Here is a 27,381-nt window from a genome sequence, read left to right on the forward strand (position 1 = left end):
ATTTTGCAGTGCATGCAGAGCAAGTAGCTCTTTTTGTGCTACTTGTGTTCGCCACTGTGTTGATACATACCACGAGAAAGACGTTTCCCCAAGTGGGAATGAAAGCATTTCAAGTGTCTTAACAGAAGATTCATGAGAGTCCCAGAAGAACTTGATGTTCTAAACAAATTCCTTTATGCCTGATTAATTTGCAACTGCAATTTGTAACTGTGCTTCGAAATTAAAATAGATGGTCTGTTAGTGAATATGCACCAAAGAATTGATAGAAATTCTTGGAGCGTTCAACAGCTCCTAATAAAAAAGGAAAAAAGAAAGAAAGAAAACATAAAAAGCCAGGGATTGACTGTAATGAACTTCACAAGAATTCCCAGGCAAAAAACTCTTCTTTGAGGATTGTTTTAAGCCAATGTTACACAGACAGCAGCACTCAAGTACCAATTACAGCAACCAGAGATTTACCTTCAATCTTGTAAATCTCATCTCACCGTTCACAACCCAGTTTAAAGCCTCCTTAGTCATAACTCTGGGTCGATAGCAGAGGTCTATTGTACCTCGAAGATGATATCTGATCTAATTGGTGTCAAACACAATAATATGCTTAGTGCTCATATTTCATTGCTTGGTGCATCTGGGTGCTCGTGTTTTTTATCGATTGTTGTATCTGTACGGAGTTTTCAAGTGGGTCTTGATTAAAAGGAAGATAGATGGATCCAGGATATTCAGATGCCACATATTAACAACCAGACATGCGGGATAGGAAGATGCCTTGCTGTCTTCCTGTCTGGGCTTGTACTGATGTACCACCTAAGAAGAAGTACAATTCACACCTGGGACCCTGCAGCAAAACATAACCCCCACACCCCAAGCACACACACACACACACATTCAGGTTGCTACAACTTTTTTATGAGAGGGGAGGCAAAGGAGAGCCTGTAAAGGGAAGACAGATTTTAGATGTCAAATAAGATTTCTGTGACCTGTTATTAACTTTTTTCTTGCATTAGCTTAATTTGTTTCCTCTCTTGGGCTGCAGCATCAGCCTTCTTGCTTAAAATCTGTTTTATCTTTGGCGTCTGAAGTCCAAGGCATGCTCTCAATGACGCTGAAGTGATTAGCACTTAAAACACGTTTCACTTGATGTGGATTCAGAGGTCGAGCTTCATTTGAAATGAGTAAGGGAGACAGAGGACAGAGTAAGGAGGGAACATGGAAATTAGTTTAGGTCTGATCTTCCCGGGGACTTGATGTTGACGTAATGCAGCTGAGCCAAATATAAAGCTTATAGCAGTTAGCCTTGATGGCATCATGGGTGCATCCATCTTAGTGCTGCAACATGCAGAGCCCCCGGCAATCACAAAGTCTGATTACTCTACATTCCAAGCTGCCTGTGTGTAGGAGAGCGTTGGAGTGGAGGGCAAAAAGGTAGCATCACAGTGGGTGCAGTTACGACAGATAAATCAAAGCTTTACTAGTGTGTGCGTCGTGTCATCTTGCGGCAGTTTAGGGGTTCAGTACAAACAGTGTGAAGAGGGCTACAAGGTCGGCCCCTCACTCTCTCTTTTGTGTGCTGCGAGATTCCCCTTTGTCGGTCTTGCTGCTCCGGCAACGGGGTGAGAAGTCAGCCCCTTTCAAACACAGGAGTTTGGAGCTATGTGGTCAATAAGAGCATGTTTGTATGTGTGTGAGGTGGTGTGATTGTCCTCTTTGACATGAGCCTGTGAGTCAGAAGGAGAAAATCAGGACGAGGATAGACGGTACAAGCCATGTTATATATATATAAAAAAGATTACAAAAGACAGGGCATGAGCAGAATATGAATGTGCCGAGCTGACACTGCAGTCCTACGCCTCTTTCTGCAGAGGCAATTGTAAAAAAAATATAAGAAAAAAATGAGAACAAAGCCAGTAAACCTTACAAAGAAATTATAAATAGAGCTATTATACATGAGTCTTGTGAGTTTAAGTGCTGTGTAAGGGCTTCTGCAAAAGTAGGTTTGATACATCACCTCACTGATAAACCAAAGGATTCTCTGAGTGTCCTTCCCCATTAGAGTTGGCTGGGTAAAACCGAACTCATCTCTCATACAGACTAATTCTTTTATAAGGCTAATGTCTTTTAGCTGACACAATCTTGTACCATTATATCTGACTCCATTAACAGTGAGTTAGCACAACAATGGCCAGTGTCTTGCTCCTAGCAGAATTCGCATTAGGGGTTTAATATCGGAAAAAAAGAAATACGTACAAGATTGGATAAAAATATCAAGTAGATTTCATTACTTTTTGAATCAAAGGGCACAAAACAGAGAGGGTCGCCAATTACAGCAGTATGTCTCCTCCTGGCTGCCTTTCATTTTCATTGGGAACTCAATTTGGTGAAAGGGGTAAGGCAAGAGAGGGTGGGTGTGTATGTGTGTCCCGATCGAATCTGAGAGAACCCAATCAGTGGATGTCACTAAAAGGGCAAAGATGAGAAAAGGTGTTAATATTTAATGTTTCAGGGGCCTCCGAATCTGGGCATCCTTTCCATCTTCTCCCTCTTCCATCCATCCTGCCTCAGGCGTTCCAATTAACATACCCTGTCCCCCACCCACTACCCCCACCCCAACACCGTCTCCCAGTCTTTCCTGCTATTCCTGTCCTTTCTTGAAACACAGCCCGTGGCAAAAATAAAATGTATAAATAGGATGAGAGAGGAGGCAGGAATGGTGAGATATGCAGAAAAAAAAATGAGAAGAGGAGCTTGACTGCAGTGTGATGCAAAGTTTGAATGAAAAGTTGAGAAAGCTAGAGGGTCTCGAGGAAGAGGGAAAGCAGGAGACGCAGGAGAAAAAGGAGGAGTTAAAAATGACGTGCAGGAGAGGGAGAAAGACGAAGTGAGGGAAGGAGAAGCTCTCTTGTGTGTTTCCAATTCCACTCTGCCTCTACCTATTTATTAAGGTAAATGACTTGCTTTAATGGGCCAAAATGATATGCAGTGTTTGGCAGAAGCAATCTGCTTGCATATGTTGTCAGTAATGTCGCTGCCGTCCATAATAGGCTATCCTAATGAGGTGCATTCAGTGATGAGAGAGGCAGTAAAGATTATAAATTGCTCACAGGATCCCATAAAGGACGGGGCAGCCCTGGAAAGATGATGGATGAATGACAAGAGACTGACAATCATGAGGGGCAAACTGGAGTATTATAAATGTTCTGTTTGTGTATGTGCTTTTACAGATTTCAGCAAAAGCAGAGTGATGTACGGCTCTTATAGTGATTTAAGTGGGTGACTCACAGCAGGCTGATTTTATCCTGTGTCCTGAGTTTTAGTCCCTAGCAAGAGTCAAGCTCCAGCCCACATTTCCTCTGATGTAACTAGAATCTTTTATTAAATCTCAGTGCCTAATGCCTGCTTTGCCTCAGTTCCATAACAGAGAGCAGAGCTTTAGCCGGAGCAAAAACGTAACTGTTTGTACAAACTATGACTGGCCAACTATATATTTTTTTGTACAATCACATGGCCATGAGTTGCAATGTCGTCTAAAATAATAAGTTCACATCTAAATGTGACACATTTACATATTTCAGAGAAAAGCCTCAACAAAAGAGGAGGTGCCACAACATTGTGTGCAGAACTAGAGTTTAATAGCATACTCTTAGAAGAAAGCTTTGTTTAAAACTACTCATGGTTTATCAGGTTTCCATTGTTCAGCATTTTGCAAATGTATTTTACAATTTATTCCTCCGTTTTCGTGAACAGTACCGCCTTGGTAATCAAGGCTTTAAGTGAAAACCAAAGCTTCATTTTGTTCTTAAAGGGGACTTGTGGTCCATTATTTTCAGTGTTCCACTGAAAAAAAAATAATAAAATAACAGGTTAAAGGAAAACTCTTCCCAGGATTCACCATCCTTCCTTTTTTCTTTATCAAAGCCAAAACACACATGGATCCACACTGTTTGGAGCTAGCAGAAACAAAATGGTTGGATTATGTTAAGTTAAGCTACGTCCTACATATGAACTATACCAATGGCACTAGGGGGAGCAATGGCTGAGGTTAACGACTGTGACACAGAGACATCGAGACTTCTGTGTGCAGCCAAGAAATGCACTTTAAGTTATAGGGTAGAGCTTTAAATATTGAATATGCTTTTCTAGGCCAACCTGAAGGGGCTAAGTGGTTAGGTTCCATACCACAAGCAGGTGCTTGTGGTATTGGGTGGGTGCTTGTGGTCTACCCACCCACCCAAAGTAGCTGAGACCCCAGCCAGGTAAGCTCTTACAGCATGTAGCTTCCCTCTTTCCCCACATTTTCTGTCCATATCTATGTCTAATAATATCTGTTTCTTCTAAACCTGGTTTCTTCTTTGCTTGTGTAAGATAAGACTTTATTGATCCCACAACGGGGAAATTTTTGCGTCACCTCAGTATAAATGTAGGATAGACAAAGTAGAATAAAAACACACTCATGTCACACAACATGTCATACTCCAGATAAAGAAGCTGTTTCTCCCAAATGAAAACTTGCTGGCACCTCTGCCTTTTACACTCAGGCCACATTGTGAGACAGAGGAGAGACGGAGGGCGGAGAGGCTGACTCAGTATAAATAAAGGGAGAGACATTAAGACTACAGTTAATCTCACTAAAAGGGTTAGGACAAAGTGCTGCTGCTTCTGCTGTCTCTCCCGTTTCCTCTCTCTCTCAATCCTTTAATCAATTCATTCTGCAAGTCATTTCCTAACATACTCTGCAGATAAATACTCTGCATAAAGTGGCTCTTATGCTCATTTACTGTAAGAAAAACCCCACCTGAACATTGCCATTACAGTGTTTATATATATGTGTGTGTCCTTGAAAATACAATGGCTTACAGTTTGACTAAGGTTTAAAAAAAAAGGGAAAAAGATACCAGAAGCCTGTGGTCGAGAGGGGAAACAAGATAAGCTGTAAGGTGAGGAAAAGGTGAAAGCCAACATGTCTCTTTGTGGGTCTTTCTCTTGTTGACCCTATTAACACACACACACACACACACACACACACACACACACACACACACACACACACACAGTAAAGACTAAAACAGGTTGTCCTGAAGACCCATGTGTATATAATTACTTCTGAGCACGGAGACGAATGTCTCACGGTCTATTTACAGTAGCCTATTTACGGTATCATACTGTAACATTCACAAACAGCGAAACAGACCCACATAAACACACCTGCCTGCCCTTCACATCTCAACAACTGACTTCCACAAACACTGCCTCCCTCCGTCACCTTTTTTTTTTACCACCTATCATTTCTTTCTGAATTGTAGTACCCAGGTGTTTTGTTGGTCTGACAAAGGCTCTGCTCCTGGGTGGATGGGTTATGCACACACTGCACAAGCTGCAGTCAACAAATAACACGGTGGGTATATAACAGCAAGACGCTAGAGCTCGCGTAGCAATCTTCTTTGTGAGCTTTCCCAACCTGAAAGCTGTTTTGGCAGTAATGTGAAGATGACAACACTTCTCTCTGATAATAAATTTTAACATCAGTTGAGGCTCCAGTGATTAATCAATATGTGCAACGTAACTGCAAACAATGTGTTGCTGCAAACAATGTGTTACTGCACTTTCACTTCTTTTCACACATGAAAGAAAAGACATGTTCTTGGGAACAACCATATTGTCTAAATGTAAACACCAAATGACCTCACCAGTGGATAACAGAGGTTTTAAAATCATAGACTTAAACTGTCAGACTAAATATCCAACTTGCTTACTAAAAAAAATGGATAACAAAGTTCTGCTCATGGTTTTCCATTTCAGGGTTTGTTTGCCTTTTTTTTGGGGGGGGGGGGGGGGGGGGGGGGGGTTGAACGGAGGAGTTTGCATGTTCTCCAGGTGTTTGCTTGGCTTCTTGGTTCTTGGTAATTCTAAATTGCCCATAAGCGTGAATGTGAGTTCTCTGTGAATTGTTGTCTGTCTCTCTGTGTTGGATTAGCGACCTGTCCAGTGAGTACCCCTCACACCCTATGGTAGCTGGGATATGCTTGAGCCCCCCTGTGACCCTGGATTGGATAAGCAGGAGAGGATGGATGATGGATGGATGATGGATGGATGGATGGATGGATGGATGGATGGATGATGGATGGATGGATGGATGGATGGATGGATGGATGATGGATGGATGGATGGATGTGTGAACAGAAAACACCAGAGAGGAGTTTTCATTTTCACAGGAAACTGGCATCTTGCAGTTAGCCTGTTTAGCATGATTTCTCCACATTTGCTTTTACTGATTAAATTCAGGGGGTGTTCATTTACCTTTTCTGCTCCACTTTAGGAGAACTGTCTATGTCTTTCACAGTCTTCTTCCCCAATCTCGCTCTGTCTGTCTGTAGGAGTGCTGAATAGCACTATATCCATTTCATTTTAGACACAGCCCTCCCTTCACTTCTAATGAGCCTTCATTTTGGCAGAAGAGATAGAAAAGCAAGAGAGAGGCACACCATTTCCACTACTTTAGCTGATAGCAGTTCCCTCTTGAATTCCTCTTCTAATACCCACATGGGACCAGACGAGAGGGCTGGAATAGGGAGAAAATGGTGGAACAAATGGATATCCACTCTCTCTATTAGCTTCCATTATCTGCAAGCATGATTTCATAACTGCCGACTAAAAAGGCTGCTCTATGTGCCTGTGTTGTACGTTTGAATGTGTTCCTTGGCTAAGTCAGGATGCACAAATCTGGTGTGGACGGCTCAAAAACCAGAGAGAATTGCCCGTCTTTGTGTCCAAGCTGAAATACGAGTGCGCTTGCTGAATAAAGAGGGTCTTATAAGGGGGTGAGAGTTTTCCTTAGGGGGTCAGTCAGTCGGGCATGACAGGAAAGGTACCGCTGTAATGAGATAACAGGCCGCTGGAGTACGCCTTGATTCATTCCTCTTTTCTTTTCTTTCTCTGCGTCCCTTATCCTTTTGCTGTTTTCTTATCCAGTCATTGCTCCGTGTTTTAAAAACAGGCCATCGTGCTCAGCAGGCTGGTTAAGTCTGCGTGTAAGGGGCAGATAGAGGGATAGAGAGGACTGGGTAAACCCACTGGAAGGCAGATAGGGTGAAGGTGAAAGAAAAGAGCCAAAAGTGTGGTAATGAAAGCTTTAAAAGGCACATGCCTCTTTGTGCATGTGTGTGTGTTCCTGGAAGCTGACTAAAGTGCACGATAACAGCTTGGAAACCTTAATTTCTAGAAGAACCACAAAAAAAAAAATGAAAATGAGGAAATGCAGAAAGGCAGTGGTCAAGAGATAGTGAGAAACAGTATATATAGAATGGACCACTGCTCAGAGACAGGCCGGGTAAAGCTTAACTCCACTCCTCAGCCAGCACAAAATCACCCTTCACCTGCCCTTCAGCTCTTCCCTCTTCTTAGGTCTTCATGGTCTGGACAAACAGACTAATACAGTGTTGACAGTGAAAACACTCGGTGTTTAAGAGGTACTGCGAGTCTCCGCTAAAGGTGAGCTCATTCAATTCGTGCTCGGAATATATGACTCTCGACTCGGCACACTATATGTTTTGTTGTTTCCTTAAGAACAGCAAAATTCACTGCCACTGCTGACCTCCATACAGTATATCAGCAAAACCACTAGACTCTAACTTGTCTTCCTCACCTCTACATACTAGATCAATTAGTCACTTGAGAAAAAAAAAAATTAGCATGTTTGGAGGGATTTATAGCTCTGATTTAGAGCAGCCAAAGTCATGATTTTATCTGAATGACGTGTTGGCTTATCAACACTTGCTGTCCCAACAGCACATAAACCTGGGATTTAAAACGATGTGTCTAGCCCTGAATCTGCACTCTCCTGACTGACATACCTCACACATAGCAGACTGTTATGCATACACAGAGACAAAGAAACACACATTCACTATGTTTTAATGCCCTGCACCCACCACCCCCATCCCTCAACCCTACCTACCATGACCCCCACTTTCTGTTTTTTTGCCTATTATGGCGGATTAACTTATAATGCTTGGATGAACTTCAGTAAGTGTGGGGTACAAAGTCACACATCAATAGACACACCAGCACTGGCTGGCTGGGTGGCTGGTAGATATGGTCACAAGCCCACTGGCACAGACACATGAAGCCTTCTGGACTACACCACGACACATGCGGGCATGCACACAGAAAATGTGCGCACACACAAACACGCATTTGCATACAGGAACCAGACTCCCATGGTGCAACAGAGGGAAAGGTGCAGAATCCAAACCAAAGCCTCGATTAATCCCCCTGATCCCTCAAAGATAGAATAATTCAGAGTTAATTACTATTCTCCATCATTTTCCTCCTCCTTCTTCTCCCTGATTTCTAAATCCACTAAATTCCCTCTTTTCCTTCATAAGGCAATCATTTGAATGTGCTGTCTACTGTAGATCCTTCTTTGTTTCTACTCCCACATTTCCATTTGTTCCTCCACCGGTCCTCCTGTGCCTTGGCACATTCTTCTACTACATCTTGACTAACTAAAAAGAGAAGCAAATGTGCTTATAACACCACTCTTCCTTCTCCATTTTTCTCATTCTGACACACCCGTACATGCACGGGTTTTGGCAGCAGCTGACACAAAGTTTGGCATAGAGGTTGTGTCTTTGGAACCACGGTGAGTTTAATTAGAGTGGAGAGGGACCACATGGCTGACTGACTGGCTAGTGTTAGGCCGGCTGAGAGGCTGGGAACTGGAAAAACCCGCTAACAACCACACTGTAAGACGTTAGGTGGTAGGAGAAAATATACACGGCCATGTGCACACATAGCTAACTGCAACATATTTATGGATGGAGACACAGTAGCTGCACACTCATTCGTATGCAGGCTGCTTTTCCAAATAGAATTCTGAGTCAAACTGATGCCAACAGTTTTCTCATGCAGATAACTCATTATAAAAATGAAAAAAAAAAGGCCTTACTGATAGTTAAAAGCATTCCACATCACTGTTCACATCCCACTGCATTACTTTTTTTTTCTTGCATGGTATTTTGCTGCATGTGAAGGACATTTTTCAAACAAGGAAATGAAAAAAAAGAATGATTTCCCACTAAGTAGTTTCTATTTTCTGCACCAACACTCCAAGACAGGCAAGCAGATAAGCTGGAGACTAGAAGATAGCGAGGTCCTAGCACTCAGCCATACATGGGTAGGGCAAGGAGACGGAAGAAAGATGTGGAATGCACACACACACACATTTACACACCCAGTGAGCATATTTCAAATATCACTCAGCATATGGACAGGGCAAGCATACATATCATGACAAGCATTCAGATCATGTATTTTACACACACACACTGATTTTAATGTAATTCCAGAGGAATATGAGCTCGCACACAAATGCACATCTGAGTTAGGCAGACTGTTTTAACCTTCTAGCATTCTTTGCTAATCTGCAGTATAATGGCACACCTGTCTTCTCCCACTCTCTATTAGCTCTTCAGAAATACAGTGGGGGTTCAACAGAGGGAAAGAGTTGGGGTGGGTGGGGGTGGGAGTTTGGTGGGCTCAGCAAATATATTCATGAACAAGCAGCTGTTCATCTCTTGATTAGATTTTTTTCACTTTCTTTATGCGTCCCCGTGTCCATTCTTACTCTTCCAGACTTGATCTGTTTTCATTAGGAACAGACTATTTTTTTAAACAAGAGAAGCAGGGGGTCGCTTTTGCTTTACAGGGCTGTATGTTACCACAGTAACAGACACATAGGTTATTGTCATAGCTAGACAGGCATTATTGGTAAAAGCAGTATTGGGAATACGAGGGTTTCTTCAGGGGCAGGGGCAGGTCAGAGATTGGAACAGTGCAGCCAGTGGGGTGAATAACTTGAGCAGTGGGTAGTCAAGAGTAGATAGGTAGGTCACATTATTATTGATTGCCTGACATTATGTGGACAACAGGGGAGTCCACAGAGACAGACGAATAAATTGTGGCTTGACATCAAAGTCGAGCTGCTGACACTGAGCCTATAGGGGACAGAAACTGCCCAAGGCTGGATTAGAGGTGGATATATACACGGTGGCACGCACAGAGACAGAAATAAACACACAATGAGAACACTGTCGGCCAGTTACCTGATAAAACCAAGGTTGTAACGACAGAGCCTGAAAATTAAAATGGCAGAATGAAGCACGAGGAAATGTCAACCATGAATAATTTCAATTTCAAGCTCTGATTTTTTTATGAAGCCACTTCTCATAAATTGGACATTTTTCTGACTTAGGCACCACTGATGTCTTACTCATTTACACATCAAGGCTCGCCAGAGACTTTCAGAAGGTGCATTATTCCGGTCCTCATAAAATTCCAATCTGCTACCCCGTACATTTTTCACTTTCATTAATGCTTCATTAAATTATTATTCATAGCTTGGATCATGATGTGATTAGAAAAGAAATGGGAGACAACAGATGAAATAATTAGGCAAATGAAGCAAAGATTTAAATAATAATCATTCATTTTAATTTGAACGGATCTCAGGGACACTTTTCTGGTGAGTCTGCGAGATCAATCGGAAAGTAAACACAACAGGAGAGCAAAGTTATCTGAAATGATAACTAGACGACTGTCCAACATGACAAGGCCACCCCTTCGGCAGGCCTTTCATCTGGAGGCATCAGGCCTGACTCAGAGGGCACCATCTATCATTGTCTGCCAAATGATTGACCGCCTTTCCTTAGATAAGCTAACTGGAGCCTGGAGATAATATCTGGAATGTGTGAAACCTGAGAGAGACAAAACAACACGTGTCTCAACGTGCGCAGACCTGCAGGTCCAGGAGATGGAAAACAAAGATACTGCGGGGCTAATGTGTGGACAGGGGGAGGGGGAGGTACAGGTGAGGGCTCTCGAGTTTGCTGGAAGAGTCAGCACAGTCAAAGAAAGAACAAATCAGCGGGGTGTTGTCTTGGAAAGAGAATGCGACAGATGAATGTTGGTCGGTCAATGGGAAGCGAGTAGAGGCTGAGAGGGGAGAAGGTTAGACGGAATAATGTCAATGAAAAATGTCGAACCCAAACTCTGCTCCCCTACCATGCTTTTGAACCACGAAGCATTCGCAGTCCCTTTTTATAACCCAGACAACACAAAAACAGATTGGACCTATTCTATGCCAGTTCTCCGTGATAACACGGTGCCTGTGGCCTGCTTTTCACAGAATAAAACACAGGGCCATTAATCCTTTTCGTCTTTTTAATGGTGTACATATTCAAGGTCAAATGCTGATGTGTGATGTTTTTGGCCTCCCATGAGATCTTCACACCAGATGGATCTCTGACCCTTTGAGTTGTGCTTCTTTTCACAAAAACACAGCAAACACACACTAAAAATCATCCTAACATGAATACACAATACATATAAATGTACAATTATGCAAGGCCTTTGTTTGCCACAGACATTTCATCAGTATAGTGGTCTTTAGTATGCTTTCTCTTTTGATAGAAAATGGCGTGCATGAGAGCAACATTAGCACATGAGTCATCATCTAAAATTAGGCTAATTTTTAAAAGGTTGAAACTAACTGGGGGGGGGGAGGGGATTCGTTTTCTGCAACTAAAACCAAACAAAGGACCCGCTTATGGTTAAAGCAACCATCAGTTCATTCAGGTCTGAGATGATCGGGCACGGCTGAGGACGCTGCTCTGTGTGGGAGATACGACGCCGCCGCGCTGGCGAGCCTTGCGACCGTTTGCTCTCGGCACACTGATGGCGTGATTCACATCCGTGGGCCGCCGCGGGTCACCCGTGTAAACGGAGGGCAGGAAAACGAGGCCCACAGGGTTCAGATTACAGTAAACAGGTTTGTTCATCACTTAAAAGCTTAAAAGCTTAAGTGACTTTGACTATTTTCAGATAATTAAAAATAAATCATTAGATTTTTGATCATTTTGATCATTTTTAGCTTTTATCATGTCAGGATTTGCTACTTTTCTGTCATTTGTAGCACTACAGACAACACGTATCTTTGGGTTACGAAGCACAGGAAATAAAGACGTGCAAACATGTGACAGCCATGCGACACCGTGTGACAGGAAATGATTGTTACCGACTATTCTTTCTTTCCATTTTGTTATCAGATGCAAACAAACACCCCATCTCTTCTTGAAACATCCACGTTTGTCTCAAATTCTCATGCAAGATACCATATCAAGGAAAACAAAACATTTATGAAGTTAGAATGACTCGAGTGATTTCATGAAGAGATTACAGAGATGACAGACGCTGACAGGAAGGAAAAAAACACTAAAGTAAATACACCAGACTGGCCTGGAGATGTGAAGCTAATTTTCAGCATACAAAGATCAAAGGAAAAATGAAGCATATGAAAGGAGTGTGTCAGGGTGTCCTTGTATCACTTTAATCATGGCTGCAGCATACCACAGAGGCTGACTGTGTGGAGAGTGATTTGTTCCTCTTCTTTAATTAAAGTGTACAGAAAAGTCATATTAATGAACACTAATATTTCAGTGATTATATTTTGGTGCTTTCTGACCCAGTAGGCTTGCTTTGGGTTTTTTACAAAGCAGATGGTCCGTGTGGGCATCGTAAGTACTGGTTGTTTAGCATAATGGAGGAAATAAAACATCATATGTTTGTAAGCCAAGGATTGCTGTGCACATCCAAGAGAAGGAGGTTTCTGTAAGTTTTTAGGGGTGTTGAAGAACAACTATCGACACCTCTACAACCCTGGCACCATCCATCCCCTCTAAGAATCTGGTGATGTAGTGACATGAACACATGTGATGCTAGAAGAAGGAAGATAGCATTGATGAATGGTTAAAGAACAAGGAGGAGAAAAGGGAGTCAAACAAAGGGTAAAGGACTGGAGATAACGATCACGATCAAGATGGAAAAAGATAAAAGTGCTTTTATGTTTTGCCAATTTTGAAAGCAACATATGGGAAAATGAAAATCAGCGCAATGTAACACCCATTGCTAAACTGAAGTGAAAATTAAGAAAAGGGGGTGAAATGAAATACATCCTGAATATTACCAGACATCTGCGACCTTCTGGCTATATCCATAGCTGTTAGCTATTCCTTTCATTACAGGAATGGGGATGGGGGAGGTGGCGAGCAGAGGGGAAAGCAGACGTAACGCAACTGAACTCATTTTAATAAAACAAACTCAAAGGTGATGACGCTGCCTTGCCGGATCTCGACTCGTCATCATCCATACTTTACTGATAAAACTGCTTTCAGGATCATGAGTAAGCTACTCAATTTACATTTTCAGAATTGTTTTCATGATTATATTTTGAGTTAACAGTGTTGGGAGGTTTTCTGAATGAATGTATCTTGAGTCCGTATGTCAGAAAAGAACACAGAACTGCATGCTGTTGGAAAACCTATAATTAGATACATTCTGCAGTTATGTTGGGGGCTCTTGGGCAAATCTTGACATTTATGATGGGGTGTTTGAGAGAGGTTTTCACTGGCAAGTAAAAGCTTGTCCATACAGGTATAAGGCAGGGGTAGAATGAGGAGGAAGGAGGGGGATATCTGTCAAATCCTTGAAGAAGCAAGTAATACTAACCAGGTGTGACCTAAGGAATGTGAAAGAGAGGTGAGCTAAGTTGATGGACAGGAGACGTGGAAGCTGTCTGTCATTAGACCTCCAGAATTTTCCATGACTTCAGCGATCCATCTCTAAGCAGAAATACAGCTGGAAGGGAAGCGGGGCCAACCATGTGTCTCAATAATGAGCTGTGAGATACAGGCTGAGGTAGCAGGGAGACATATGGAGGTAACACTTTAAGTTTTAGCCATGCACAAGTGAAGGCAGATGGCTCGAAAGATTGGGGACAGTGTGTTCCTAAGATTAAAGAGGTTTTATATTCAGAGTATACATTCAGCATACTAGCGCCCAGATGCTCACCACCCTTTCCTGTCATGAATCACACCAACTGGTTGCTTCACCTCTAACATTTCACAAATACCAGGAAACATATGGAAGCTGAACAGAATATAGTTTATATACACGAATTAGAGCTGCAACGAATAGTCAATTAACAGAAAATTAAGGGACAGCTACTTGAAAAAGAGTTTATAGCAATTTGGGGAAACCTTTCTATTTAGTAAAGATGGAGGAGGTAAACATTTGCTGGACTCATTGGTGGCTAAATATACCCTTATTAACTACTAAAAAAACAGACTTCTTTCAGCTGCTCTCTTTAGGGGTCACCACAGCAGATCATCTTCCTCCATTTCACTCTTTCCCTACCATCTATCCCCTCATGTCACACAAATGCACTGCATGTCCTCCTTCACTACATCCACAAAATCTCTTCTGTGTTCTCTGTCTTCCTCTTTCTTCCTTCCTGGCCATTACTGTAATTACTTTACATGAATTCCGCATAGTAAACTCTACCTCTCAGTAATACGCATTATAACTGCATGTAAAAGCAATCGATCACAGTTTCTATATTCATCTGATAATTTATTCCATTTTGGATTGTGCTGCACCAGAAGCCAGTTGCAGCAAACAAACAAAAGCACTACAGTGTATCAGTGTTACAGCATAATGTGGTCAATGGGCAGACCTGTGGACCGAGCCTGGCTCAGCCTGATATGGCGGCTTGTTTCCATGGTCCAGAGCCAAGCAGCCAATCATTTGGATATTGTCTCATGTTTGTACTGGAGGCTTTAGCTGCCCTTTGTGAGTCAACTGACTGATAATCCACTGCAGGGGCTCTGACCACATAGTCAATCCACTGCAGGGGCTCTGACCACATAGTCGAGTGGGAATAGATGACGAGAAACAGCAGAAGAAGGCCCTGGCACTGGGATGTGGTGTAAAAAGTCAAATGAGCGAAACAAATTTGAAGGACTAGCAATGATGCTAGCAGTAGCAAGAAAAGATATGAGGACATAAAAGTAGCTGAATGAAGGTGAAACAGGCAAAAAGGCCTGGGTGGCTAATAGGAGAGATAAAGAAAGAGATAATGTGAGAGCGTAAGATACAGCCGGTGCAATTAAAATCTTAAGTCTATGACTGTCCGGTTCTTTCTGCTTCACCTGTACCCACTGCCAGTTTCCTCCTTCCTGCTAAACTAGCTAACTGTGCATTGGGAGAAAGCCAAGAAAGAGTGGAAAACAGGAAGAAGTGGGTAGAAGGGGAGGATTATTCAGTGAAGGACAGTCAGTACTGCTTTGATACTTGGATATAAGCAAGGCAGGAGAAGAGAGAGCAGACTGGTAGCAGCAGGAAGACAAGCATGACATTGTTTGGCTGGTAGCATCATAACCATAAGGTCTGGATCTCCTCAAACTGCTCCTAGCATGAAGCACCTCTAAGTGTATATAAGCAGAGAATTAGCATTAGCTTTGCTTATTCCGGCACCCTGAGCCTTAACTATCTTTGCCCTGTCATGCCGATAGTGGGCCGGGCTTTGGTGCTCTTGTGAACCGTTACACCAACTGCCCCTTTATCTGTGCCAAATAGGCACACATACACACAAACACAAACAGATGGGGCAAGGTGGAGAGTTTGTATGTGGGTGAGGGGCTACAGAAAAGGGTGTATGTGATAGATGGTAGATTTTTGGCTAGCTTTAACCTGCTAACTTCCTTGCCAAGGAGAACAGGCTTTTTCTCTGACAGGCTGGATCATATACCACCAGCTGGTAAACTAGGAGCCACAACCATTGCAGCGTCGTATGATACACTGTAAATCAAAAAAAGACAGAGTCTAATAAAAGAAACTATCACTGATCAAAAAGAGAAAAGTTATGCTAGCATCCTTAAGAGAGAAAAAAAGATTGAAGAAAAATTTTACTTATGTTGAATCAAATGGGGGGAGGGGGGGGGGGGGGGGGAAGCCAGTAAGAGTAAGAAAATGAAAGAGAAAAGAAAAAGTGGGATTGTTCAAGCCGTTGAGGACCCTTTCTGCATTCTCGTGTGGGCTTGCCTACAAACTCACCACTGTCCCATCACAAGCTGGTACTGCCATTGACATGGGATTGGACACACACACACACACACACCTATTTATAACGTCTGTTAAGTCCGGATTCTAAGTTATGTTGGGGTTGCAGTAATGTTCACATGCTTCTAACAGCTTTAGCTGCTTCAAGTGACGGGTGCCCACACACAGAGCAACGTCTGGCCCCACACCCAGCGCGAACTCTCCCCTTTGTGACATGTACACACATCTACTAGTTCTGTTAATGTGGTTTGCATTCTAGACATGAACTCCCACATAGTTACAACTATACTTCAGTAAGTACCATACTTCACTGGGCAACCCTGCTGCCTTCCTCTGCTCCCTTTACTCTGCACCTCCTCTCTCCTACATGCCTCTCACTCCTTTCTTTCCTTGACTCTCTCCCTGTCTTTCTTTCTCTCTCTGCTATGTGCGTAATCTGCCCAGTATTAATACCTGCATTCCAACAGCCTACAGGAATGCCTTAACAATGTAGCACTGTTCAGGTGCAGAGAGTCCTCCTTGTAAAATACATAACACAGTGAAGCTCTGAGGATTCCCAAAGCTACAGCATGTGTGAACGGTTGAGTGGAATACACTTGTATTTTACCCTGCCTCATAGCTTCTGTCTCTGCTATTACTCTGCTACTATCTACTACTACTGCCTAAAAACCTCTCATGTCACATAACCTCTAATCAGGACAATGTAGGAAAAAAAGACGATTAAGTATACTTGTTCACATACAGAGGTCTACAAATCCAGGGTGCAGGAAAGATCACATAAAAAGCTGAGATATGCAGCTTCATTTGTATTCACTAGTATAATTATCATTCAAGTGATGATAAATTATGTCGTCTTTTATGCCCAGATCCAAATTAGAGATGCAATCATAACTTTTTTTTGTCTTTCTTCAATATTGCTATAGTTAAAATAGCAGTTAAATGATTACAGCATCAATTCTTAGTTGCACTCCTAGTTTAAATCAATAATTCCAAGTGAAATAATCCATTATATGTTTAGCTCTGTGTATGCAGTCTGCTTTTGTTACGTGATTGATCATATTGTGATATAGTTCAATGTGGGAGCATATTTTAGTTATCATAATATTGATTTCTAGCTGTAAGAAAAAGGGAGCGATGAAAATGAAAAGCACTGACATACCGAATGCTCCATCATCCTCCCATCCTCCCTCTATCCCTCCCTCTGCCTGTCCCTCTTTGTCAGGCCTTATTATTGAACATGTGTCCTCTCTGCCCCTGCCATTAACCAATCCCACCCTCACACACAGCTTTCAATGCACAGGCACACGCATACACACAAAGAGCAGTGCACACGCCTAGACTGCTAATCAACATGAAGAGTTGGCATATCTTTCATCATTCTCCGCGGAGACAAATCTCAAAGAGTATGAGTGTGCGAGGATGGTGTGAGTGGGAAATGGGATCAAAGCAGGTCCACCAAACTCCTATCCTAGACCTCTCAGCATCTCTCAAAGACCAAATACCCAGTCTCATGATTCACAAGTGCTCCATCAAATTACTGCATCAGTCCATAGAACGCTTAGTTCCCAACCGCTTGATAATAATTCAGTAAGAATAATGGTTAAGTAAATGTAGTCTTAATGCTGCACTATGCCTGCTGGGGCAGAATGCGAGATGCTTTTGCGGCGAACTACTAGGATTATAATTACTTTAGTCCTTAATAACAAGAGACTAAATCAATTAGGCACTATGTTAGTCTGCCATTATACCCACAATAACTATCCATCATATCATGATTGTTGTTCCGAAGAATTCACAGACATGCAGTTGGGGAGTCATTTAGCCGATGGAGTGATAACCCAATTGAATGCTATTGATTTTGGATGTAATATTCATATGGGCCAGGAACACATTTGGACATTTTTCTGTTAGACTAAATAAAAAATGAAAACATGAAAGTTGACTCCTCTTGTATTACCGAAATATGGAGGCAACCGGGGAACAAACCCACACGGTTCAGTTTCGTCTCTGCCAACAAAGACGGGCATGAATGCTCTCTGCTACTGCACCAAACTGATGCAACTTTACAAATACTGTTACAAAATCAGAAAGTTGCTGCTCAGCGAGTCAAACCCCTTCTGGTTTGAATACTGTCATTAGCTAGAATGTCAGTTATAGAAAAAATGACTCCTTTTCCTCACTGCATCGAAAATCCACGGATTTGAGAGATGCTGCTTCTATTGGCTCCTTCTGCTCGAGCTGTGGTGATGTTTCGACAACACATGCTCAGGAGGATAAAGGATGCATGTATTAGGTCCTGATGGGGTTGATAGACAGATGATGAAATTTAAAAAAGAAGTTACTGGATCAGAAACACTAATGAGTTTGAGAGACGAAGAGAAGTTTAAGTCGAGAGCAGTAAAGAGACTGACAACCAAATTCCAGAGAGAAATGCAACAGAGCAAAAGAGACTTCCACAAGATGGGACTTGCGGAGAACATTAACAGTCAGGACATGGAAACGTTACTCCTCTTTCAAACTCAAGTTCACACAGGCAGAGAGGAGCAAAGAAAACTTAAGTGTTATGGTCGATGCTTCAGCGTGGCTCTGGTAAAGTAAAGCTTCCATAAAACAAAGGCCAACTATGTCCTCGGGGTAATTCTTTAACTCAAAGCCTCTGAAACTGACACTGGAGCTGTTCAGTGACTATATTATGGACTTGCTCTCAGGTAACATGCTCTCACACATAAAGGCATGAAGTCATAGAAAACATCCAATTCAAAGAACCAAAAACCCACAAAGGTGTTTGCTAGAGGTGTAACACAAACACCGCCTCTGAGCCTAACCCACAGATGCCTCCACAAGCCCCCTCCCCCTCCTCCGCATTCTGCTTTACCTCTTCCTTCCCATTGCAAAGGATTAATGTTCACTACTCCAGTCTCCCAGGTCCCCATGGCCTAGTTAAAGCAATAAGATCTCATTGTCAAACAGTGACCAATCATACTGGAGAGGTTAACCGCTGGTGTTTAACCATTAACTAGATTAAACTCAAGGGGCACAAGAATGTTCTGACAGATGGAACAGGGAGATAGGGCATGAAATGTGGCTTAAAAGACAGATTACTCATTGAGGTTTGGGAAAGCCACTGGAGAAGTTTGAGTAAATAGAAAAAACTCTGTTACCTTCTGAACTTCAAGTCACCCTCATCTCCTTCTTATCATTATGTGATACAGATAAAAGAAGTAACAATCCCTCGAGGCTCCACTATAGTGCAGCCCCACCCTCGAAACAATTCCTGTGAGAGGGGTCCATTCAGGTCTCTGTCCACATTTAGAAAACTATACTTTAGAGGCACATGAAGTGTGTAAAAATTCACCCTCATTTTTCAGTAGCCTTTATTAAAATGTTTGATAAATACACGATGAACCACAGACCAACCAAGTTTAGTTACGAGTGCATTCACAGCACCAGTTCTACAATTTTACTCTCTTCTTCCGCCATACCAGACAAAGCCAGTGGTATGGAAAGACACAAGGTGGTAATGGACCCCAAGTGTTAGTGTGTGAAGGAAGGGGGGTGACAGGGCTTTTTTGGAGGGGTTGCATTCAACAACTGCTGCTGAGGCAACTGTTGATGTCTGAAAAGCAACAGCTTGCGGGGCTCCCTGAGGACCTTCTGCCAGCCAACAGTCAGATGGAGGCTTTAAGGTTGGAGGGGCACAGGGGTTAGGATTTCTTCTCCACTGCCAAGAAAACGATCTTCTTGGCCACAGATGCAGGCTTTCTCCGTGACATTCCCCATTCCTAATTGGCATTCGTCAATCCAGACACACTCAGTCTGACTGATCTTACTCCCGCTATCTCTGCCTTTATCACTTTTGTCAGTTTTATCTTTCTCATGGCTGCTATTTGATTGATGTTGTGTGGCAGAGACAAATGGCTGTAGCTCGTTTTTGTTTTATGGCACAGATTAAAACACTGGATATATATAAAAGAGCTCAAGCCATTGCTCCTATTTTGTACCTTCCTCCCCCAAACACAGCGAGACATAACGGTTTTTATCTGCATGTTGCTTCGGCACTCTCCTGCTAAATGGACTGGTAGCACTTAACCTCGTCTCTTGAAAAAGCTTTGTGTGAATTTTCAATTTTGCTGCAACCCTGAATTGCAACCGCCAGCCCCAATTTGCCACCACATATACACATGTTGAGGCAAGGGCGCACAATTAAGGAAGTGCTTCTTTTCAAGGTTGTATTTGAAAATACCCACTGCTGTCAACTTCCTCCCCTGGGATAAGAAGAACAAGACTACACAGTGGCAAGACAATAGTGAGCTGTAATCATCTCTCATCCCATCCCTTGATCTGTCTCCATCCTACCCTTCCTCTCCACTTCCTTCCTTCGCTCTTTACACACCCACTAATGGCAAGCCTTAAAACAAACAGGCCAAACCATATGATTACATTGGTTACTGCTTAATATTTGTGGCATTATTATAGAGTAGCAGCTTTAATATTTTTCTACTAAAACAAATCTAAATAAATATTCAAATGCAAACTGTGACAGAGACAGACATGATTACTGACATGAGTGCACTGGAAAGTTCAAAACAAGGACGTGTCTAGTGGCCAAAAATCTGTCATATAACAGCTCTAGAGATGGGTGTAAAAGCAACCAGAAGCCTCGCCAACAAAAAAAAAAAAATTAAATCTTTATAAGTCATAATTCAGGGACTTTAAAAAATAAAAATTTTCAAGATAAAAGATATAAAGACCAACCAGACCAAGACAGCATGTAAAGCAGAGAGAGGAACACAAAGATGAGACAAGTAATAAGAAACATGATTATAGAGTGAGAGAGATGGGAACATAGACAAAGCAAATCTGGAGAAACAGACCTTTTATTTGTTTGTGTGTGTGTGTGTGTGTGTGTGTGTGTAATCACAGTTTTGCCTTGCCATTCTGACACTCTTGTTATATATGAAAGTGACAAAAAACCTTTCCATTACATTTGCGAGCCACATCCTTCTTACTGACTGATTTTTCCAAGATTAACCACACAGTCTACCATCTGTAGATTCCCAGTAGACTATCAGGGCTGAGTGCCAGCTCACGAGCTAACATTAGCGCCCTATCGAACTGCTGCAAAGGGCTTTAACGTTTTACTCACTGCGAATTATAAACACCAGCGGGCATGCTAAAATTCCCTTCTCTAAACCCAGTGATTACTAAATGGACTTCCAACCACAAGTCAAACCTGAATGTGCCCTTTACTTTGACTGAATAATGTTCAATTTGTGGCCAGAGGTTGTTCGACTGAGTCAAATCCATTTAAAGCACAAGAATGCAACCTGGCAGTGAAGAGACTCCAGCTTTTCACCTATAAAACTGTCTCGAGATGGTGAGGTGAAAAGCGCATTTTAACTGTTTGTTTATATGTGGATTACTGGCTGTGAATTGTGGTGAGAGGGGGCTTTAAAGCGAGAAAGGAAGTCCTTTTCCATAGAATTTGAGGTGACAACAAACAAACACACACATCGCAGGGCAAGCTATGACGCGTCCACAGGTATGCCTCTCATTCCATCAGTGATTTATTTCGTTACTGTCACACAGACACATATATTCCCAAACATCATAATTACAGCCTTTCCACTCCAAACCCACCACCCCTAGAGGCTTAAATAACACTGAGATACGTATGTTGCTTCTTCCCAGTATTGAACGTCAGACTCCAGTGCAGTGCACATTAACTAGGTATCTATGTGTTTCAGTTCTTTCAGTGCAAACATATCCATTATAGGATTCACAAATTTAAGAATGGATACAAGCGTTCCTCAAAATTCAAACCAAGTGACCCAGGACAGCCGTTAAAAAGGTCTTCTAGATTCTACCTCCTTGCGGCTAAATGGCTCTTTTTCTGACCTAATACCATAATAATTACACATCGCTGCAGGGGGTGCACTTTTGAAGCTGGTCTGGCAGGGGGCACAGAAATTAAACGTGAGGAAATGACTGTGGGAATTAGGGCGGTGTTAGACAAAGAGGCTGACCGTACATGTTAGGGGATAACACCTTGAACTCAGCTGATGCTTGTCACAATGATTCTCTTCACTTGTTCGTAACCATCTTGACTATCTTTAGTAGTTTTTACCATAATCCCACAGTACTTTTCATTAGGATAAAAAAAAAAACCCTTTACAGTCACTTTAATGTGTGTGTTTTACAACACAAACAACACAAAAACACTGACCACAGAACTTTAAGCAACTTTTTCTCCAAAAAAGGAGGCAAAGCGTGAGAAAGGATGAAAAGAGTATGGGCACCACGACCACATGTTCCTTTAAATTACCATTGGCTGATCATAGATATGGTGTTAACACAACTTATGCAAATACCCACTAACAAATTTTGATAAACTTATTTTTGACATATACAAAACCACAAAGAAGCCACTGTTGATTACAAATGTACTCTATTACAGGGCACTTTTTGAGGCGTGAAGGGTCCAGTTGGAAATAAAATATCCATTAAAGTAAGTGAACTTAAGAAAACATAAGGTAAAAAGTTTGGTTAAAAATGACAGATTCAGATTTTTCTGATTTGTTTCTATTAGGGATGCCAGAGAAAGACATTGCAAGAAGCATAGTGTGAGAAAGTCAACCACCATCATCTACACCAACACCACAGGCTCTTTCTAACACCACAGGTTGGTCACAGATAAAAGGTTGAGACAAACATTTGCAGTAAATTCCCACAAAAAAATACTCTTATCATTTTTGTCATACACACAACCACAAAGAACGCACTGTTGACTTAAACTCTACTTTTCTTTATTCTGCATCACAGAGTGTGTCTTCTAGAGGTATTGGGGGGTGTGGGAGGCTATAACCTGTAAGTATACTTAAAACAGCCTTAAACTTCAGCAACTTTACTGTTTATATTTTACAAAAACATTAACACAAAACACTAACTTCACCAATTGATTTTTTTAATTGCTTTTTTGTCTCAGGTGTAAATATTGTGTTGCTAATTTCCAACAGACTTACAAATTTTTTCAATGCTGATTCCTTGTAGCAAGTAATACAGGAAAAATGTCTGAGTGAACGGGTCAGTATGACTCAGGGCGTCAGCATGCTGAGCACCTAAGGGTGATCCAGGATGCCATAGAACACATACACATGTGTCACTTAAATAATTACTGGCATGCCCGTACATACGGCCTTTTTCCTTTTGAGTAAACTAAGAGCATGTGCATCCAACACATCCAATGCAGAGGTGCCCGTTGGCTCCAGTACACATAGATGGGAAGACCTAAAATAAATAAATAAATAAATCCTAAGCCTCTATAAACTGTATCCGTCTTTAGCCCTCAGACTGTGATAGAAAAAAAAGTAGAAATAAATATCATTACCAAAAGAATAATTTTACTGTCCTTTTACTTTTTAACCTCAGAAATAATTATGATATCTTTTAATAGTCCAACTTTTCCAGTGACTGTAATCCTCTCTGACCTTCTTCGTTGCACACTTTGAAGTTCTGTAACTCCTCACTTCCTTCACTGTTCCTGTCAAAATGTTTACAGTCAGTAGAGGGTGCTGTCATGGTATCTGTGGTTATCATGAGTGGTTGTACCATTTGTAGATAACTTTTTTTCCCATGCCCGAACAGTCTCAAACAGTGGTTTATATTTGCGCATCTGTTCTATTTAGCTCAGGTCCATGTTCACCAATGACACAGTTGGAGCTTGCACTGCTTGCATGTAGAAAATGGAAATGCAAGTGGAAGTGAAATGCCCTGACTGGCATTAAAGCTTAACTTCTCCTATGTGCACAATCTCTACTTAAGAGACAGCAGATTTGAGAATGTAGGTCTGTATGAAACAATCCCAAGATAACAAGATGGTATTATTAGACAAAGCCAAGCCAAAAGAAAGACAAAGAAAAAGAGAACTTCGACAAACTTTACCTCCAAGGAAAAAAGGAAAGGAAAGATTTATCCTCAGACTTAAGCAGACCTTCCAGCAGCAACTCTAGGGCGTGGCACAGAGGGAATGGGGCAGGCGGGTAGGGGGGAGCACAGCACCTGGAGCCAAGCCTTTAAATCAATGCGGCACAGCTGCCTGATGCGTGATGCACTACTTACTTCATTAATTACAGAGCACTTTTTTGTAGGTACCTGTTTAAAGCTCAATAAAGGGCAGACAGACAGAAAAGCACAACTGTTGTGATGTGATGCAGGAAACAGAGTGTAAGAAAAGACAAAAAGATAACCATCATCCTTCAGGTCATCTTAAGTGCTGAACCCACAATGTCTATTATTGCCATAGACAACCACAAAGCTACCACTCTTGACTACACCTCTACCTTTCTCATGCATGCAGAAAATGCCAAAAAAAAACATGATGTAGTCCATGTTTTAAGGAAATTAAGCAATGAAATATTACAGTGATAGTATGAGGAGAAATCGCCTCACACTTAGAACAGCTATAAACCTGATGCAGCTCCACATCATCTCTCTGAAATATGGGCTTTGATCACAATCCTAAACTTTTCTCTGACAAAGAACATGCAAGGCCAAAATCAAGTTGCATTTAAACTGGCTTAGTTTCTCTGGCAGCACCTAGGGGTGCTTAGGGTAAGGCTCACTGCCAACACAGGAGACAGAAAATCCCGCAGATCAGACATCAAAGCGCTGGAAACTGCACCGCAGCAGCCAGACGTGAATGAGACAGAATAAGAGAGTAGCAACATGGTCTTCACAATAAAAGCTTATGACTTTCACTCCAGGGTAAGAGATTCACTGAGGTGATCAGAGGATTTAAAGCTTTTTGTAGATTCTCTTCCAGCTACGGGCTACTTTATCTGAACTTGGACATAATTTTTTATCTTGTTGGGGGGCGTTTTATTTGTTTGTTTGTTTGTTTGTTGTTGTTGCTGTTGTCGGGTTTCTTTTTTGGGGGGAGGGGGGGGGGGGGGTAGCACACCAAACTAAAGTACCGCAGTCAAAAAGTGCATTTAGCTGCAGAAATGCAACTCCCGCACATCCACACACAGCCAAAGGTGCAACATGCAACATCCCGTTAGTGAACAACTCATCGAGACTGCGCGACCTGTGACTGGTGCAAAGCTGAACCGGGAATAAATCCGGTTTCCACTAGATTCGGTTTGTCCTGCTTCACTCATTTGTTAATAAGTCGGTTACGGTTTCTCAGGACAAAACAATCAATTACACACACGGCAAACTTAATGAAATAGCTCAGAACTTAATAAGCCGCTGCGGCACGCAGCCGACAGACAGGTTTGTGGCTTTAGCGGCGGACATCTCAAAGTCGGACTCCCCTACTAAAAAAAGAAAGTATACATTTTCAGCCCGAAGGCATAGAAATCCTGTCAGCACGCTGTCATCAGCATGGGAAAGTTAATCAGGAGGAGTGAGTCCGTTTAAAATATAACGGAAAGTACTAAAGACACTTACCTTGAAATACCCAGAGGAGCAAGGTGCACAAGAGCAGCGTGCGTTCGTATGTTATCCCGTCCATGGCCGCGTTTCCAACTTTTTCGGGAAAATGTATTTACGGTGTCTTTTAAGGGTGAACAGAGTGGAAATCTGGCACAGCAGCAAGTCGTTTCTTCTTTAAACGCTCCAAAGCTTTCTGAACCTCTCTCACTCTCTGTCGCTCGCTCACTCTGGAAAATGAGTCCAGCGCACTCTTCGTGTCTCTCTCTCTCTCACACACACACGGAAATTTGATGCTGGTGGCAGTCTACTTGGTTGATATATTTGCACAAAAGGTGACCCCCTCTCCGCTCAAAACAACCCCCTCCTTCCTCTCTCTCTCTCTCTTTCTCTCTCCCTCTCTCTCTCCCTTGCAATGAAAAGACTTGCCTGACTAATCGTGGGCCTATATGTCCATGGGGGCCCGCAGGATCTCTTAAAGGGAAGTTAAAAGTGATTTTATCATGAGCCTCACTGACTCTCAGCTCAAAAAGAGTACCCCTTGCGTAAAAATCTAACTAAGCTTATAAGGAACACGCTATGAAATGCATAAGGTTGAATCACAGTCATAATTAATAGCTTGGTTTGCCTAGGAACCTTTGAATTCAATCTAGACATGGGCCAAAGCTTAAAGTATGCGTTTCACCAGGACATTGAGAAGGTAATGACTTAGCTAAATAAATAAATAAATGGCCTTAATAAAATAGGCTTTAGAATAACCCATGCCCATCCATAATATTCTTCTTAAATTTCCTGCCCTGCTTAGACCCTTAACGTGGAACATCCCCAACTTGCATATATTGCAAATAATGTTTTTCATTTTCAAAACAACTGGAGGCCATTTCTTGGAGCGAGATAAGCTGTCTGTCATTGACAGACATACCATTCATTCTTAGACATGAAATCTCTTCAGAATCTCTTTGGGTTTTTAAAGGGTGTGCCACAGCCTATTTTGGTATTTACTGCTCACATAAACAATTATCACGAGGATCTAAGTGGCTTATCCACAGTATAGTCATACAAGTCTTTGTGCTGGGAGTGGATCTTGCCTGACCGATGAAACTGATTGATGTCAAATCCCATAAGCTTGGAACTGAAAAACAAAAACCACCATGGGTTTACAATCTGAAGACTTCATTTTAAAAAAAAAACGTCATCTAAGCACACGACATAAACATCTACCCAGCTGCAGTTTCTTTCTAGCGGGGGACTTGATGACCATGAGCAGCTCTAAACAATCGACACTCCCTGCAGGTAATAATAGCCCCCTTGTGGAGCAGTTGCACTCAAAGACACGCATTCCAAACATAGTTGGCTCAAAAGTGCTGGTTAATATTTTTTCAGTCCTGTTCAAAGAGGAAAGGCGATAGGATCCTTGCAAACTTGCTCTACTTTAACATAGACTTATTTATAGATCTACACTAGCCATGGATGTGATTTGTTGATGGGGTTGGCTGGATCCCAAACAGCTCTCTCTACACTTGACAGGGTTCCTGGGAAGTAGCTAAGACTAAGGCAGCTTGTGCACACTTAGACACTTTGATTCTTCTAAACTTTCTTTTCTTCACTATGTTTCTGGCTATGAAGGAGGGAGGGAAGAAATTCTTCCCATCAGCTATCTAACATCAATACAGCCACTCGTCCCTGATATCGACCCATCCATAATCATCTCTCCATGCTGTAGAGATTTACTAACAAGACTTCTGTCATACGGTGGAAGAAGTAATCAGTCTTGCACCAACTTAAATACGACTTATCATCCTGCATAGCTGTGGCTTACGTTGACTTATCCAAGAATAGGGCATTTTTACAAAAGGCTTTTAGTCATAGATACAGTAGCTGTATTGACTCATTGCCTAATGGAGCTGCAGCTGAAGGGAGAAGAGATTAGGATGAAAGAGGACAAAGTATGAGACTGAAGTGGATTGTACAAGTCCGTGCAATTGAGGAATGAAGGAAACA

At 42.0% G+C, this 27,381-nt stretch overlaps 1 protein-coding gene across 3 annotated transcripts in view; it reads right to left on the reverse strand.

The window, feature by feature from the left end:
• bcam (basal cell adhesion molecule (Lutheran blood group)) overlaps window positions 1–25,717 on the reverse strand; it is a 48,567-nt gene extending 22,850 nt beyond the window's left edge. For 2 of the 3 annotated variants that reach the window (XM_006808203.3, XM_006808202.3), the window contains exon 1: window positions 25,399–25,716. In XM_006808203.3, the coding sequence (XP_006808266.2) occupies window positions 25,399–25,462 (64 nt within the window). In that variant the 5' untranslated portion in view covers window positions 25,463–25,716. Of the gene's footprint in view, window positions 1–25,398 lie in introns of all 3 variants that reach the window. The other variant, XM_006808201.3, reaches the window with a different exon arrangement.
• Window positions 25,718–27,381: the final 1,664 nt, after the last annotated feature.

This window comes from Neolamprologus brichardi, chromosome 11 (genome assembly GCF_056152115.1).
Source record: "Neolamprologus brichardi isolate AB-2024 chromosome 11, ASM5615211v1, whole genome shotgun sequence".
Taxonomy (NCBI): Eukaryota; Metazoa; Chordata; class Actinopteri; order Cichliformes; family Cichlidae; genus Neolamprologus; species Neolamprologus brichardi.